This window comes from Arachis hypogaea, chromosome 8, assembly GCF_003086295.3.
Source record: "Arachis hypogaea cultivar Tifrunner chromosome 8, arahy.Tifrunner.gnm2.J5K5, whole genome shotgun sequence".
Taxonomy (NCBI): domain Eukaryota; kingdom Viridiplantae; phylum Streptophyta; class Magnoliopsida; order Fabales; family Fabaceae; genus Arachis; species Arachis hypogaea.
This window is the reverse complement of record NC_092043.1, coordinates 23,920,526-23,936,702: the sequence shown is the minus strand read 5'-3', so window position 1 is coordinate 23,936,702 and position 16,177 is coordinate 23,920,526. Positions and strand designations below refer to the sequence as shown.

The 16,177-nt window shown below is 32.5% G+C and overlaps 1 protein-coding gene across 10 annotated transcripts; it reads right to left on the bottom strand.

Annotated features, from left to right (window-relative positions):
• Positions 1-1,310: 1,310 nt before the first annotated feature.
• Positions 1,311-6,445, bottom strand: LOC112706490 (uncharacterized). Of its 10 annotated transcripts, none has more exons than XM_025757816.3 (8): positions 6,133-6,445; positions 6,003-6,058; positions 5,334-5,416; positions 4,245-4,337; positions 2,957-3,049; positions 2,748-2,852; positions 2,234-2,635; positions 1,311-1,533 (listed from the first exon to the last, which is right to left on the bottom strand). In XM_025757816.3, the coding sequence occupies exons 5-8, from the start codon at positions 2,993-2,995 to the stop codon at positions 1,516-1,518; spliced, it is 564 nt and encodes a 187-aa protein (XP_025613601.1). In that variant the 5' UTR covers positions 2,996-3,049; positions 4,245-4,337; positions 5,334-5,416; positions 6,003-6,058; positions 6,133-6,445; the 3' UTR covers positions 1,311-1,515. The 10 variants fall into 10 exon arrangements, 6 of the variants coding, with proteins under 6 accessions (XP_025613601.1, XP_072056961.1, XP_025613603.1 ...); XM_072200860.1 differs by having other exon boundaries at positions 1,311-1,530; XM_025757818.3 differs by having other exon boundaries at positions 5,327-5,416; positions 6,133-6,432.
• Positions 6,446-16,177: the final 9,732 nt, after the last annotated feature.

The window sequence follows — 16,177 nt, the reverse complement described above, 5'->3', positions numbered from 1 at the left end:
ATCTGTTAACTAATTTAATGTGTTTTGATTTGAGCTTTATGTTCCTAAAATTCTAAGTTAGGTCAACACAAATAGTTTCAAACCTTTGTGGTGCTTGTTGTTCTGAAGTCATAGCCAAGTTCTCTATTAAACCAATGTAACCACTTTTGAATGTTGCATCTGAACGTTAAGGGAACAACATTTTTAATTACTTAGAATGGTTGAAGAATTAAAAAAAGAAACAAAGACAACTAAAGTAATTTCAAGATTCATTTTCTCACATGGTGAAGCATTTTTATTAATCATATGTGTTTGAAGTTGTTCTGTAGAAAATTATATCTCTGATAAGCTTCTTATGTAATTTTTGTTCACTACAAAAAAAAAGGTCTATGGTCACGGTGAAAAACCGTGACCATAGCTAGTGAAAAGGGTGACCATAGGTCTATGGTCACGGTTTTTGACCTATGGTCACGGTTTTTCTGCCGTGGCCTATTCTCTCGTGGCCATAGACCTATGGTCACGGTTTTTTTATCTATGGTCACGGTTTCTATGGCCACGGTTGTAATGTTCAAATTCTGGCACTTTAGGCCACATTTTTTTACCGTGACCATAGGTTAATCTATGGTCACGCGATAAAACCGTGACCATAGCCCATCTATGGTCACGGTTTTGGCCGTGACCATAGCCTCTATGGTCACTCCACCCAAAAGCGTGACCATAGCCATATCTATGGTCACGGTTTTGGCCGTGACCATAGCCTCTATGGTCACTCAACCAAAAACCGTGACCATAGCCATATCTATGGTCACGGTTTTGACCGTGACCATAGCCTCTATGGTCACCCCTTCTCAAAACCGTGACCATAGCCTTATCTATGGTCACGGTTTTGGCCGTGACCATAGCCTCTATGGTCACTCTACCTAAAACCGTAACCATAGCCATATCTATGGTCACGGTTTTGACCGTGACCATAGCCTCTATGGTCACCCCTTCCCAAAACCGTGACGATAGCCTTATTTATGGTCACAGTTTTGGCCGTGACCATAGCCTCTATGGTCACCCCACATGAAAACCGTGACCATAGCCTTATCTATGGTCACGGTTTTTTACCGTGACCATAGCGCCTATGGTCACCCCGCATTAAAATAGTGACCATAACCTTATCTATAGTCACTGTTTTCACCGTGGCCATAGCTTATCTATGGTCACCCCTCCTTAAAACGGTGGCCATAACTTATCTATGGTAACCTGTTTTATTTTATAAATTTTTTTTAAAGCATAATCACATTCTAAAATGATGATAATCACAAAATAAATCTAAGAATGAGAAATTCAATAAATGTAAATCATAAGTTTCATTAAAAAGTAGATATCCATTACAACACTAATCAAAATAGAGTGTAATTTATCCATTACATGTATTATCGAATAAAATCTCTTATCAAAATGTAAAGAAGACATCAAAATAATACATTTAGAAAACCAAAATCATTATAAGACCCATCCCATCTTATATTTGTATTGAACATATTTTCTTCACATCATATCCTCCTGCTAGCAAAAGAAATAAAGAAGTTAAAACAGAACAAAAATATTTTTGATGATGCATGCAGTGCAGTTGAGTAATGAATATGGAGCACAAGTTAAGTAAGTCAATCAGTATGAAAATTTCAACCACTAAATAACAAGGAGCATTTGCATGTGGTTTTGAGCCATTTGGTAATGTTTATATGTTTTTAATCTATCTTTGAGTGGAACTTCAACTCCCCTGTTGAAGTCGCTTAAAACTGAAAAAAATCCAGCACAAAGAAACAACCACAACCAAAATAAAAGCTTAAAAAACAAGGTAATACCGAAATACTATTATTAGCTTCCAACCCATCAAACAAATCAAGTAATCAACACCAGCGAAACAGAAAAACCAGATTGAGTGTGAAATCAATAGACAAAGTAAATTTTAAAATAATAATAATACTGATTGCTATATATTACTGAGTACTAATTCAATGCTGATTGCTACCCCTTCACCTTCATGTATTATTATTGCTTTATCTAATTTTCTATACCTTCTGAAGAGAAATAATGGTAGGTTATGCATCTTAGTTCGTAATTAGTTTCTTACCCTTCTATTCAATACGTGCTCATGGAGCCAATTAGCCAATAAAATCAACAATAAAATTAACATCAACAACAATCAGGTACTATTAAGCAATCAGCCACTATTAATTTAACTACTCATTTTGACAGTACTTACTTCCATATCTTTTGACACATGGTTCAATCCCAGTGAAGGAGGAATGCTTCGCCTCGCATCATTTGGTGCACTACTTGCATCAGGCGGAGATTGTTGGGCAGCTTCTATCATTACTTGCACTTGTTCCGCACTCATACCAGGATTAACTTGTTGCAACACCGTTTTGATCAAGCTTGTTAAACCATCCAACTTGGAAGTCAAGTTATTTTGATTTCTTTCCATAGTTGAAACCACTTCAGCATGTTGTTGTTGCATTTGTCGGATTTGCTTATCCTTTTTAAGAGAGGATTTTGTGACTGATCGACCATAGAAACGAACCCTACCATGTCTCTCTTTTCCAAACACCATTTGAAGCGCTTCATCATCACTGTATCCAGCTTGCTTCAAATTTTGAAGATGTTCCTATTACACAGAAGGAAAATTGTAATAAGTTCATGTGCCCATATGCTGAAAATAAAAAAAATGATTTACACATTTCTTTTAGTGTACATTTCTACTAAACTAAACAACTCACAATCGTCTCTTGTGTTCCCGAGTCAGTTTCTCCTTTCTTGTTAGTACGAGTTACAACAAACATCTCAGACTGTGATGGATCTTCATTGCCCTCTTTTTTTGCACGCTACAAAGAAACCATCAAGGTTACTCGAAGTCAACACAGATGAAGTCAACATAGACGACATGAAAGATGTAAAGATACTTAAATGCGAAGTACAAATATGATACCAATTCAGCGCGTACTAATTCAAAACTAACTGGTCCCATTCGATGATTCCATTTTTGTTTGGATCTATTTTCACGATTTTTGTCAGAAATAACCTACATATTGTTGCAATACAAAAATACATAAAGTTAGTTAAATACACAATACCATTAAAACCATCACTTGCCAAACCAAGCCTCAAGTTCCGAAGTTCTTTTGAGAAGTTTGGGTACCGAGTGTCCAAGTTCTTCCATGCTTGGCCATCAGCAGGGTGCCTTATGCAATCGTCTTTCAAACGCTGCTCATCATGCCACCTCAACGCCTCTGCTGTGTTTGGGCACATAAAAAGCCTTTTAAGCCTTGGTATTAAAGGAAAGTATCTTAAGGTCTTCGCAGCAACCTTATGAACTTTATTCGGAAGCGCAAAGTCATCTTCCTTGCCATCCATAGTAGGAGTCTGATTATATCGAGACTCTCCACAGATATGGCAAACTGAGTCATTTATGTACTCATTCCGATACAGCATGCAGTCATTAGGACATGCATCAATCTTTTCATAGTCAAGACCCAAGTCTTTAATCATATTCTTAGTTTTATTAAAAGAAGTGGGAATGTTCAAATCAGGTCTAGCTTCTTTCAATAACTCCAAGAGGGAGGTAAAAGAAGTGTTACTCCAACCATGCAGACACTTCAAGTGGTAAAGACGGATGATAAACGATAGTCTCGAAAATCCAGTAGTACAATTCGGAGATAATTCTTGACTTGCTTCATCTACGAGCTTATAAAATCTCTTCGCATCTTCATTTAACCCATTGTTCCCCTCTTCAATATTTGTCATATTTCCGAATGCATCACGCAGTAACCCGTCAATATCATCAATGCCCCCTCGATCATCCATGTCACTGTTTACAACTGTTGGAATTACCGATTCCCCATGATTAATCCATCGTTTATAACCTTCGACAAACCCATAGCAAATAAGATGCTCATGTACGTCTTCTCGTTCACGCCAATAAGTGTTTCCACACTTTGCACAAGGACATTGGATTTCTTTTCCAACCGGTTTTCCAATTACGAAGGCAAACTCTAAAAAATTATTTACACCAACTATGTACTCGTTCTCAAATCTTGGTAAATCCATCCAATCTTTTGACAAAACATGATTAAACCTAAGAATGCAAATATCTGAACTTACTAAACATGATCTAATAAGTCAATTATAGAGACAATCTAGCTACCATATATCTGCTTACTACCCTAGTTAAATGTGCTATCAAATTATTATATATGGCAATTACGAGATAAACTTACTGCTTAGTTCCTTCATTTTGAGATGCCATATGAAGTTGTTATAAACGGTGCCGCAGCAACTTCTGTTGTCTTTACCAGTACGAAAAAATTATCCTGTACACAAAACAAAGTCAAAATAATCACCTCTAAATTAAATCAATCCAGTAGCATAACAAGATCACTAATCACTAATCACAACTCACAAATCACTTGTCATAAATTCAAAATTCAAAACACTCAGTGCCATAAGTCTATAACAAAACTGCAGCTTAACAAGTCACTAATCAACATTTTATTATTACTTTATTTATTTTGTGTAAACTATCTACTAGAGTGTGCATCTAAAAATATTTTCAAGCTTACAAAAATTTTAAAAGTTGAAAGTAATGCTAATATTAAGAATCGTTTTTTTCTTTTTGGGTTTTGGAGAATAAAGTTATTTGTAAGAAGGCTATTATAAGAAATCTCCAATTTGAAGGCCATGTTATCCACGGTGACTGTGGCCTATCTACACAATATATATATATATATATATATATATATAAAAGGCTATTATAATAAGAGTTCTCCAATTTGAAGGCCATGTTATCCACGGTGACTGTGGCCAATTTACACAATATATATATATATATATATATATATATATATATATATATATATATATATATATATATATTTTTTTTTTTTTTCTTTTGCAGAACTTGGGTCTAGTGAACTTGGGTCTAGTGACCTGGATTCAAATTCAATTGTAGCCTTTGAAAAATAAAAAATCATTTAGTTGGAACTATGATATGGGCTTTATGCTAGAAATGTATCATTTAGTCTTAAGAATCAAACACAAAAATTAGTATTTTTATATTAAAGTCAATTTATAAGTATTTTTTTTTCATTCAACTCACTCATGGAAGGGGTTCACTCAATGGACATAATTGAAACCAAAAACATTGAAACTTAACTAAATGATCGTATGAACATAAATTTTTTATTCCTGCTCACTGTACAAATACATATGTAAACTACTATTGACAAGAGTTTAAATACAAGTAAGAATATCATTAGCTATTGATTTGAATATGGGAAAAATAAAAGTTCATTAACCATACATCTAACCTCCAATATTCCAGGGAAGCAAAAAGAGAGAAGATCCAGGCATTTAAGCGGCCACTTTTTTATGGAGGATAGAAAAATAAGACCTGAAAAAATTTGAATATGACTGTTAAAAGGTACTCAGAATCATAGATAGTTAAAGAAAAAAATTGGTATAAGATAAATTGAACTAGGATTGAGACATTGAACACATTGGTAGAAGGCTTGGTATAAGAGTTTAAATGCAAGCAAGAATTTGAATGCGTACGTCAGACCAGGGATCAAAAACAAATCTACAACTTGGATTTGGAACAAGGACAATAATGTTAAAGGAATAGGCAAATTAAAGGCTTGGTGAAGAACTTGCTACTGAATTTGACAAGTCTAAAAGCCACCCTGCTGCTTTGGCAAAACACAAGTATGGAGTGGCAAAATGGGAACTCTCAAAAGCTTGCTTATCAAGAGAATATTTACTCATGAAACGCAATTCCTTTACCTATATCTTCAAATTTTGCCAAGTATGTCTTAACATTATTATTCGAGTTTTATAATTAAGTTTCAAATCCATTACTAATTAATGAACTGAAATGCACCGAGATTCATGAAATCAGTAGCTCAAGGTGCCAAGAACCATGTGAAATCAGCACAACAGAAGGCTAATAGCAACAATTTTATTTCATATATGGCTCGTACCTAATGAGATTCGTGGAAGTGATTCGGGGAGCCTTGATTGCAGCACGTAAATCCCTCTTCGCAATCCAAAAAGAAGATTATCAGGAAAATAAATTAACAAAATCTAAAACGGAAAAGGGAAACGGCGTACCAAGCAGCAATGAGAACTGAGACACCGATGGAGACGCCGATGGCGACGACGGAGAAGGTGTAAGGAGAGATCTTAACGAGCGCAGTACCCCAAGAGCGGACGCCACGCCACTAACCTTCGACGAACGGAGAAGCCAAGGAAGATAAAGACGATGTCCTTAGAGCTTGGGACGGCGGCGGCGCCAACAAGCTTCGGACGGCGGCGACAATGGGGGCTAGGGTTATGAATTGGGGAAAGAAAGAAGGGGGGTTGTTTCAATTTCCTTAAGTTCACGCGGTTCTATTTCCTTCAGTTTCCCACTGTAGCATAGCTTAAGAAAATGAGTTTATTTTAATTTTTTTAAATTAAGATAATAAAATTGATATATTATATATAATGAGCCTTATATTTTTATTTTTTACAAATTTATTTTATCTAACATACCAAGAATTAATTTATCATACGCATTTAAATAAACAAATAAAATTAACCACTCAAATAATTTAAATTAATTACGATATGATGAATCTTTTATTTTAATATTCTACAATCATTTTAAAAAGTTTTAAATTATTTTTTAATTTAAAATTATTAATAGTATTCAACCTAATTTTATATTTATAAAATTAGATATAAAATTTTAATATTTAAAGTAAATTATATAAAATTATTATTAGTTTTTAATTATTAAAACTTTTTAATTTTAAAAAGAAAAAAATTTAAAATAATAAAAAATACTTAAAAATTTTAATTAATTAAAACTCAAATGATTAAAACTATGACTATAGACTCCTTTAGATCACTCCCAAAACCGTGACCATAAACCCTTTTAGGCCACCCTTCCGAAAAACTGTGACCATAGATCCTTTTTGGTCACTGTAAAAAATCGTGACCATAGACACCTTTAGGCTACCCCCAAAACCGTGACCATAGACCCTTTTAGGTCACCCTTCCGAAAAACCGTGACCATAGACCCTTTTTGGTCACTGTAAATAACCGTGACCATAGACACCTTTAGGCCACCCTCCAAAACTGTGACCATAGACCCTTTTAGGCCACCCTTAAAACCGTGACCATAGACCGCTTTAGGTCACCCCCCAAAACCGTGACCATAGACCCTTTTAGGTCACTCTTTTTGAAAAACCGTGACCATAGACTCTTTTAGGCCACCCCCAAAAACCGTGACCATAGACACTTTTAGGCCACCCACCAAAATCGTGACCATAGACCCTTTTAGGCCACCCCCCAAAACCGTGACCATAGACCCTTTTAGGTCACCCCTTTTTAAAAAACCGTGACCATAGCCCCTTTTTGGTCACTGTAAAAAATCGTGACCATAGACCCCTTTAGGTCACCTCAAAAACCGTGACCATAGACCCTTTTAGGCCACCCCCCAAAACCGTGACCATAGACCCCTTTAGGCCACCCCCGAAAACCGTGACCATAGACCCTTTTAGGTTACCCTTTTTTGAAAAACCGTGACCATAGTCCCCTTTTGGTCACTGTAAAAAACCGTGACCATAGACCCCTTTAGGTCACCCCTCAAAACCGTGACCATAGACCCTTTTAGGGCACCATTTTTTAAAAAACCGTGACCATAGGTACTCTATGGTCACCCTTTCCAAAAACACCGTGACCATAGCTTTTTTTTTTTGGTCACCCTAAAAAACCGTGACCATAGAGGGTCTATGGTCACGGTTTTTTACCGTGACCAAAAAAACCGTGACCATAGACCCAAAATGTTGTAGTGGTTTGTGTAGATTCAAACTGCATTTTGAGCGGACAAAATCAGGAGAACTCCTCCAATACCACAAGATGAGATGAGAGCAGGAATGAGCTACTTCCACGATAAATGAAGAACATAGGGATAAATGAGCAGGTAATCAGAGAGTGACTGCTAAAGTGATAAGGGATGTTTTTTTACTAGCTAGAATGATGGCTGCTAATTTGTATTATTCCCAGATAAAAGATCTTATGTTTGAAGTAATTTATTTTTAGAAAAACAAATTTTATTTTTAGAGAAATAATTTATTATTCCCAAATAGAAGATTTTATGGCTACTAATTTATTATGGCAACCTAAATCTTGTTTAAGGATAATTTTTATTATTTAAAGAATAATTACATAGTATTATTATGTATTTATTTTTATTTTATAATGTTTCACTAATTTAATTAAAAATATAGGATTATATATATAATTATATTTTTAAATATTAGGTTTTAGAAAGAAATTATTAATATATATATATATATATATATATATATATATATATATATATATATAGAGAGAGAGAGAGAGAGAGAGAGAGAAAAAAAACAATAAGAGACCTAAGGCTACACTTATATACAGTAGCTATAGTATATAAAAAAAAATAAAGGACCTAAGGCTACACTTATAAAAAGTAGCAATGGTATACAATATGGCTACGCTTTACAGGTGATGCAGTAGCATTGAAAAGCGTAGTCTATTCTGGCAAAAATGGAAGCTGAAAAGCGTAGCCTTTGGTCCTGGACAGCATCACTTGAAAAGCGCACCCTATTTCCAAACGCCAAAAGGGTAGCCCTTGGTGCAGAAAAGCGTAGCCTTTGAGAATAGGCAACGGCCGAATAGGAATCACCCAAAAAGTGTAGCAAAAGCGTAGCCGTAGCCTAAGGCATCATTTTTTTTCACTTTTGGCTACACTTTTCAAGTGTACCTAAATGGGTGTTTTTCTTGTAGTGCCTTCAACTTGAATCAGCAAGAGAGAGAGAGAGAGAGAAGATTGGAGAAGATGAAGTTTCATCTTCGAATGTATTAGTGTTGTGTGAATGGGATTTTTAATATATTTAATCTGATTAATCATGTTTTTTTTATTTTATGTTAATTTAACTAATTAAAATTAATGAATTTCAGTTATTTTAATTCTTGCAACTTTTTATTTTAATAATGTATTTCAATTAATGCATTAATACAATTTTAATATTTATATGTCATTACTAATAATCTCATTTTAAAGTGATGTTTTATCCCAATATATATAATGTTTAATTGTAAAAAATCTACTATTTTTTTATACGATTAGATTAGACATATTTATATTCAATTTGTTTGATTACTTAATTAGAATTAGTTATATTAAAAGATTAGATTAAGATTATGGTAGAATAATTATATTGTTATTAATTAATTATATTAAAATATTAAGATTATGATAGATTATCATTATTTTATTACTTGTTATTTTGATATTAATTTAGATATTTAGTTTTTTTATTATTATTTTTATTCTTTTATTCTATGTGTTTATTTTGATAAATCTTGCTAAATTAAACAAGGTATTATATATTTTCTTTTTATTCCTCTTTTATACACATATAAAATTTATTAAATTATTTCTCTTCTGTCTAATAATTTTGTTTCTCTTCTATTTATATTTCTTTCGTTCAATATTTTATTAATTTTTATTTTTATAAATTTTACTTTATCTTATATATTTATTCTTATTACACCTAACATGTTTTATTTATGTGTAATATACATTCTTATATATGTTATAGAAATATGATTTTATTCTATTAACTTGCCAAATTTTTTTGAAAAATCTAAAGTTAAAGCACAAAAATATATTTATAGATATTTTATTTTTTGACTAAAAAATGTAATATTTTTTTGTCATATTTGTTGAAATCCTAAATTAAATATGAATAACAATTTTTGAAATAGAATAAATATATTTTAAATTTTTTACATCTAAAAGCAATATTCTATCAATGTTATAATTATTTAGATAGATAAATAATAGTGAATATAAAATTATTTAGGATGGATAGAACTAAGTATATCTTTTTATTGAAAATATAAATTAAAAAATATGGGCAAAACGCCAAAATAAGCCAATAGCATACACTAATTTCACAATTCAGCCAAAATGAAAAATGTTACAAGGTTCCACCAAAAGCACCATTCTATATAGTTCGAATTAGTGCAATTCAAATTACAAATTCATAATAATTCGAATCACACTTATTCAAATTACACATACGCACACAAGTACTAATTCAAATCAAACTGATTTGAATTACACACATAATAATTTGAATCAAGCTGATTCGAATTACACACACTATTATAGAATTCACAAAATTATTGAATCTCGTCGTAAGTCTCATAAAAATACTCAGAGGATCCTTATCAGTGAACTTCACAACAGATTGTATTTTTCTCTTAATCGTCCCCCTGTAATGTACCAACACTACAAAACTCTCCTCGCTAGCCATTTAGTTTGACTCAAATGAACCCAATTCACGTTCACACCATATTTATACACGTCTGGGGCTTCTTAATTCGAAACAGCCCAATTCGAATTACGTACATATGATTCGAATCAGATACATTTGAACTGTAATCAGAATTCATCACCATGTAATTCGAATCAGATAGATTCAAACTCCCCAAGACTAATTCGAATTGAGGTGATTTGAACTTCTCCTTGCATGGTTCGAATCAGTATGATTCGAACTATTCACATTACAAACTTCCTCACTAATTTGAACGTGCTTGATTCGAATTACTAAACTTTTTAGTTCGAAAGGGTTTGATTCAAATTATATAGAGATATGCTTTTGGTGATCTATGTCTTATTTTTTTGTTTGGCTTAATCACGTAAATTCTCATGCAAACTGGCTTAATATTGCCATTTGCCCTAAAAATATTATATTTAATTCTCAATACTCAACCTCTCATTGAACCATTGTATGTTTAAAAGATTTTTGAAGAAATAAAATAATTTTAGGATATAATTTTTTTTAAAAAGTAATTAATTCAAGAGCTATAAGGTTTTTTGTGAAGGGGTAGGCGGCGATGGGCTCAACAACAATAATGACAAGAGCTATGAAGTTTTTTGTGGAGAAGCTGAGAAGAAGAAGATTTTGGATGAGGATGACTGAAACTCTCTTACATGGCTATAGAGTATGGACTGAATATGTGAATAACTGCATATGTGATATGAGGCAAATCCTAATTCCTAAAAATTGTTTATATGTATATATCCGTGACGGATATACTCTAAACTCGACCATGCCCTGTCCTAAGCAAATCTGTCCTGACTCGGGTCAAATTATTATCCGTAGTTAAATTATATTATGGATGTACACTACAATCACTCACAAAATTAATTATTAATATAAAATATATATTAAAATATAAAATATACACTAAAAATAAATTAAATTTTATTTATATATTATATATAAATACGTAATAATTAATTTTAATAACTAATTCTAATATATAAATAATATTTTTATTATATTATATTATCTTACAAAGCATATGTAAATAGAATTAATTGCATGTATTTTGAATACAACATTGATTCATAATATGTTCAACAATTAATATGTTCTAAGAAAAAAGTTAATTTTACAGTATTTATTATTTAGTGTTTAATTTTTATATATTTGAATTAAATATTAATTATTTAATTTTTTTAATATTTAGATACTAAATTTTTAAACATTATAAATTTCACTAAAAAATAAAATAAAATAAAATAGATGTATATTCTTTTAAGTCATCAGAAGCTAACACATGGATAGTTTTTGGGTGGCTGGTGGGTATTTGTGCGTGCCCCCAGGCAGGGGGACCAAAAACCCAATATAGAGATGTACATAGCATTGTAACAAACATATGTGAGCGAAATCAAAGACTTCAAATCCAAGTTATATCATATCATATAAGATCTAGTGCAGAGTGAGAGTAGCGGCTTAATTATTTGACTTCTTTTATGGTACGTAAAAGACAGGGAATCTTATTAGCTTGTGTATGTGTTGATCTCTACTTACCTTAGCTTTGACCATGTGGCGGCTTTGGCAACCAGTGATAGTGGTGGTGGTGGTGGTGGTGGTGGTGATGATGATGATGATGTACTACTGAATGGTAATCGATCACCATTATTCACACCATATATGTACTGGGTGGACCACACTTCTCTAACATTATATTGACAGCTTTACCAAAAGTGTTTGGACGCAAACCCCTTTTGCTGATTCATGATAATCACTTTCAACAATCAAGGAATTTTGGATTATATATATCAACTAATTCTCCTACTTCCTCTATCTAATCTTCCTTTTTGCTGAGTGGACTAGAACTAACTATGCATATAACTATGAATCCGTATATATATCTATCTCTGTAGACCACGATTATGAAGTTGCAGAATTTGTGGATCATTTTTTACATAAGTTGCATGGAAAATATGTAAGAGTCGCTGCACTAATGTTACGTTGTACCATGCTATATATTATACGTGTCGACATTATGATATATGTACTATGAACTATCAACAACCAAAGGTCCACATCTTTTTTTTCTTTTTTGGGAAGGATGAGTGTGACATGAATTTTATTTAAAATTTAGTAATTTTATAAGTAGTAGATTATGGTAATTAAATCTATATTTTACCAGTCTTTTGGAAATTTGGGTGGATTGAACCTGAATACATAGCAATATGTATGATGTGACAAACATAAGTTTCAATTCAATTCTAATCAAGATTTTAAAAACTCTAAATCAGTCATTAAATCGTTTTAGTTATTAATTTATTAATTTATTGGTCTAACCAATTTAATTATAGTTCAATATGAAGAATCGTGTTATAATAAATAATAAATAAAAAAAATATAAATAAACATACTAAAATATAATTATACTCTAATATATATTTTAAAACGTCATCCAAATTTAAAGCACCACGTCAATTAAAGTCTTATAATATTAAGCTCAAAATCAAATAACAAAAAATATCTAAAATGAAATGCCAACATAAAAATTTGTTATCAGTCATTAAAGTTTATACAAAGATTTGCTATAGATTCACTACATTATGATCATCTTTATCTTTATTTTCACTTATTAAATTAACATACTATTGAATAATTTAACACTCATGAGTCATTATATCACTATTGAATACATTAAAATAGTCACAAAAAACAAAAAAAATTCATTAAATTAACTAAACCAATAACAAGTATTGGGTAATCTACCCATTTAATTAATTGAGTTAATTTAATTCATATATTTTTTCGTTGAATTAAAAACAAAGATGACCAATTTATTTCTTCCCTCACAAAAGCTTATCATAATGATCAAATAAAAATTGATCATGCTTCGACAGCAGTAATGCGACAAACTTTTAACAAAAATTTTAGCATAATTTTAATAAAAATTAACAAGGTTTTTAACTGATCACAATTTTAGTAAGATTTCAACATAATTTATACACATATTAACAAACTTTTTCTAAAGATTAACAAGAAAAAATAAAAAAAAAGGCACAACAGTGATCTAATCATTCATGATTCAATCAAAAGCAAGAAAACAAAGCAAAAAAAAAAAAAAAAACGAAGAACAAAGAAAGATAAATAAAAAAAAAAAGTCATTGTCTTCGTTCTGAGTAAAGGGGTAGAAGTGCGATAGAGACGAAGACCAAGCAACGAGCACGACAACGAATGACAGCAGAAGCGTGGCTGAGAAAACCAAGAGAAGACGGCAGATGATGAGCTCGAGGAAGAAGCTGCAATTGGTGAATGTGAAGATGGGTTGGAAACTTCAGACTCGACGCCTAAACGAAGGTAGTGATGATGAGCATGACGGACGACAATAGAAGAGCTACTGAGTAGACAAAGACCAGCGACTGACGACGAGCTCGAGGAATAAGCTACAATTGTTGAATGAGGAAGAAGCATGAGGGACTGGATGAAGATGGCTAAAGCACGATGAACAGCGGCAGTGAGTCTCACTCCTTATGACGATGTGGGAGGCTCACTACAAGAAAAATGTTGAATACCATCGAATTTACCGTTAGACATTAGCGGCAAGATTTCTGTTGGATTTACTGGTGGTAATGTCGCCGAATTTGTAGGGTCTAGTAATTATCGGCGGATTTTGGGATCCACAGTAAATCCACCGGTAATATTTAGAAGGAAACAAGAACAAAATGGCGTGTTCTTTATCAGCGAATTTTTCTGACGGTACAGCTAATTAGTGAAATGATGCGTTTTGGTGACCCGTAAAGTTTTACCTCCAGAAAAGTTCGATGATAACTAGGACGTAAATTCAAAAGGCTAACCATTTTCCCGTCATTCAGATTCACTCCCTCTCTCACTAAACCACCAAAACCAGCATCTGCTTCCCTCTCCCCAAAACCACTATCTGCTGCCGCCGACACTACCACCACCACAGCCCCTTCTCCATCGCCGTCAGCCCACCTACCCCCGAGACCCCTTCAATCTTCTTCTTCTCCTCTTCTCTCCTTACCTTCACCATTAACCTTCTTTGTTCTCTGAACCGTCGTGCCGCACCACAAAGCCACCTCGCCGCTCCTCAGCTTTGCCTTTCTAGTGTCTGCTCGACATTGCCACCACCACCGCCACTGCCCAGCTTCTCCTCTTCGAATCAATTCTATCTCTGCAACAATAGGTAACAGATTCAAATGTGAATATTAAAAATAGAAGATTGTATGCTTAATGTTGATGCATGTTAAATTTTGATTCGATTATACTTTGTTTTGTTTTCTGAAATCTCTATATGAGGTTGAAATATTTTGTTGTAAATTAAAAAAATTGTCAAAAAATATTTGTTTTCTATTTAATTGTTTTTTTTCTTTCTCTTATAAAAACCTGGTTAGATGATGTATATGATGAGTATGGAGACTGCATTTTTATACGTATTTGAAGATGTCTGAATTTAAGTTTATAAATATGCTGAGATTTTGTTGATTGTTGAATTTGTTTTTCTTATTTGATTTTGAATTTGAACTTTGAATTTCAACTTTGAAAAGTGTTTCGATTATCGAACTGAATTGCTGAACATTGTTGCTGGAGTTGTTTGACACAGTGAGGCGGCAGTAGCCAATGCCACTCCACCATCAGCCATCGTACAGTTGCGCATTTGGCCTGATGGTGGCACAAGTAAGTATCATGCTCAATGCTCATGTCTTTCCTATTTATTGTTTTCTAGTTTTATTGATTACGATTCGTGTTGTTGAGATTTTTTGAAAATTATTTCCTAGTTAGTGGATTTAAGTTGATTTGGAATGCTGCTAGTTATTGTTTTCTAGTTTTATTGTTTATGATTCATGTTGTTGTTGGGATTTCCTGAAAATTGATTCCTATTTCGTGGATTTAGGTTGATTTGGAATTGATACATGGTCAGGAGGGCATTTTTGTCATTTTAGAGCTAAGGGGCAGAATGGTAATCTCGTCACATTAAAAGATTTAAATTAAATACTAGAAGAATTGTACCATGCTAGTCTTGGATATCAAGAAGACCAAGAGTCCATCTAAAAAAATAGTGGTGCTGAAATGACGACAACTCATAAGACCCATTGGGCTAAGCCAGGACAATAAGAAGCTCAATAAAGCTTTTCAAATTCAATGGGAGATATAATTTATTATTAATTTTTGAAAGTTTATGCCTTTATTTTAGTTTGTTTTGTTATTAGAGTTTGTTGGAAGATTTGGTTTACTTTTGATTTGTTGAGTAGTATTTTTAGAAATTTTAAATTTAAATCAAATTTGATCAAATCTAATTTAAATTAGTTATCATATCTTTAGGATTTTAAAATTTAAATCAAATTTGATCTAATCCAATAAGATCAAATCTGATTTAAATTAGCTATCTTATTTTTAGGAGATTTAAGTTAAATTTTCTTATCTTATCTTTTAGTTAGTTTGTTAGCGGCCTATTTAAACACCTTTGGTGAGACAATTTACACAACTTTTGATGAATAAAATTTTCTTAGTGCTTTATGCACGTTTTTTTATTGTGTAATTAATTGAGGTGAATGATTTGCTTCGCTTGTTGCATGAAGAAAATTAAAAGATCCAACACTACGGTGATTCTGCATGGTGGTTTCTTTCAATTTTCATCCCTTTGATCTAGGTTGTCAAGGACAGGTCCTTTGAAGGTCTAGTACGGAATCCCTTTCGGTGACCTAAGTTGCTAAGAACAGGTTTTTTAGAGGTCTAGTAGAAAACCCTTATCTATCCTTTTATGTTTTTGCTGTGTCTTTTGTAAT

Excerpts from the sequence above, each read along its gene's own strand:
- LOC112706490 (XM_072200858.1), bottom strand. The coding sequence starts at position 3,187 with ATGGAAGAACTTGGACACTCG. Across the intron at positions 2,853-2,956 it reads AATTAGTACGCGCTGAATTG|CGTGCAAAAAAAGAGGGCAA; the intron begins GTATCATATTTG and ends GTTTCTTTGTAG. Across the intron at positions 2,636-2,747 it reads CGGGAACACAAGAGACGATT|GAACATCTTCAAAATTTGAA; the intron begins GTGAGTTGTTTA and ends TCTGTGTAATAG.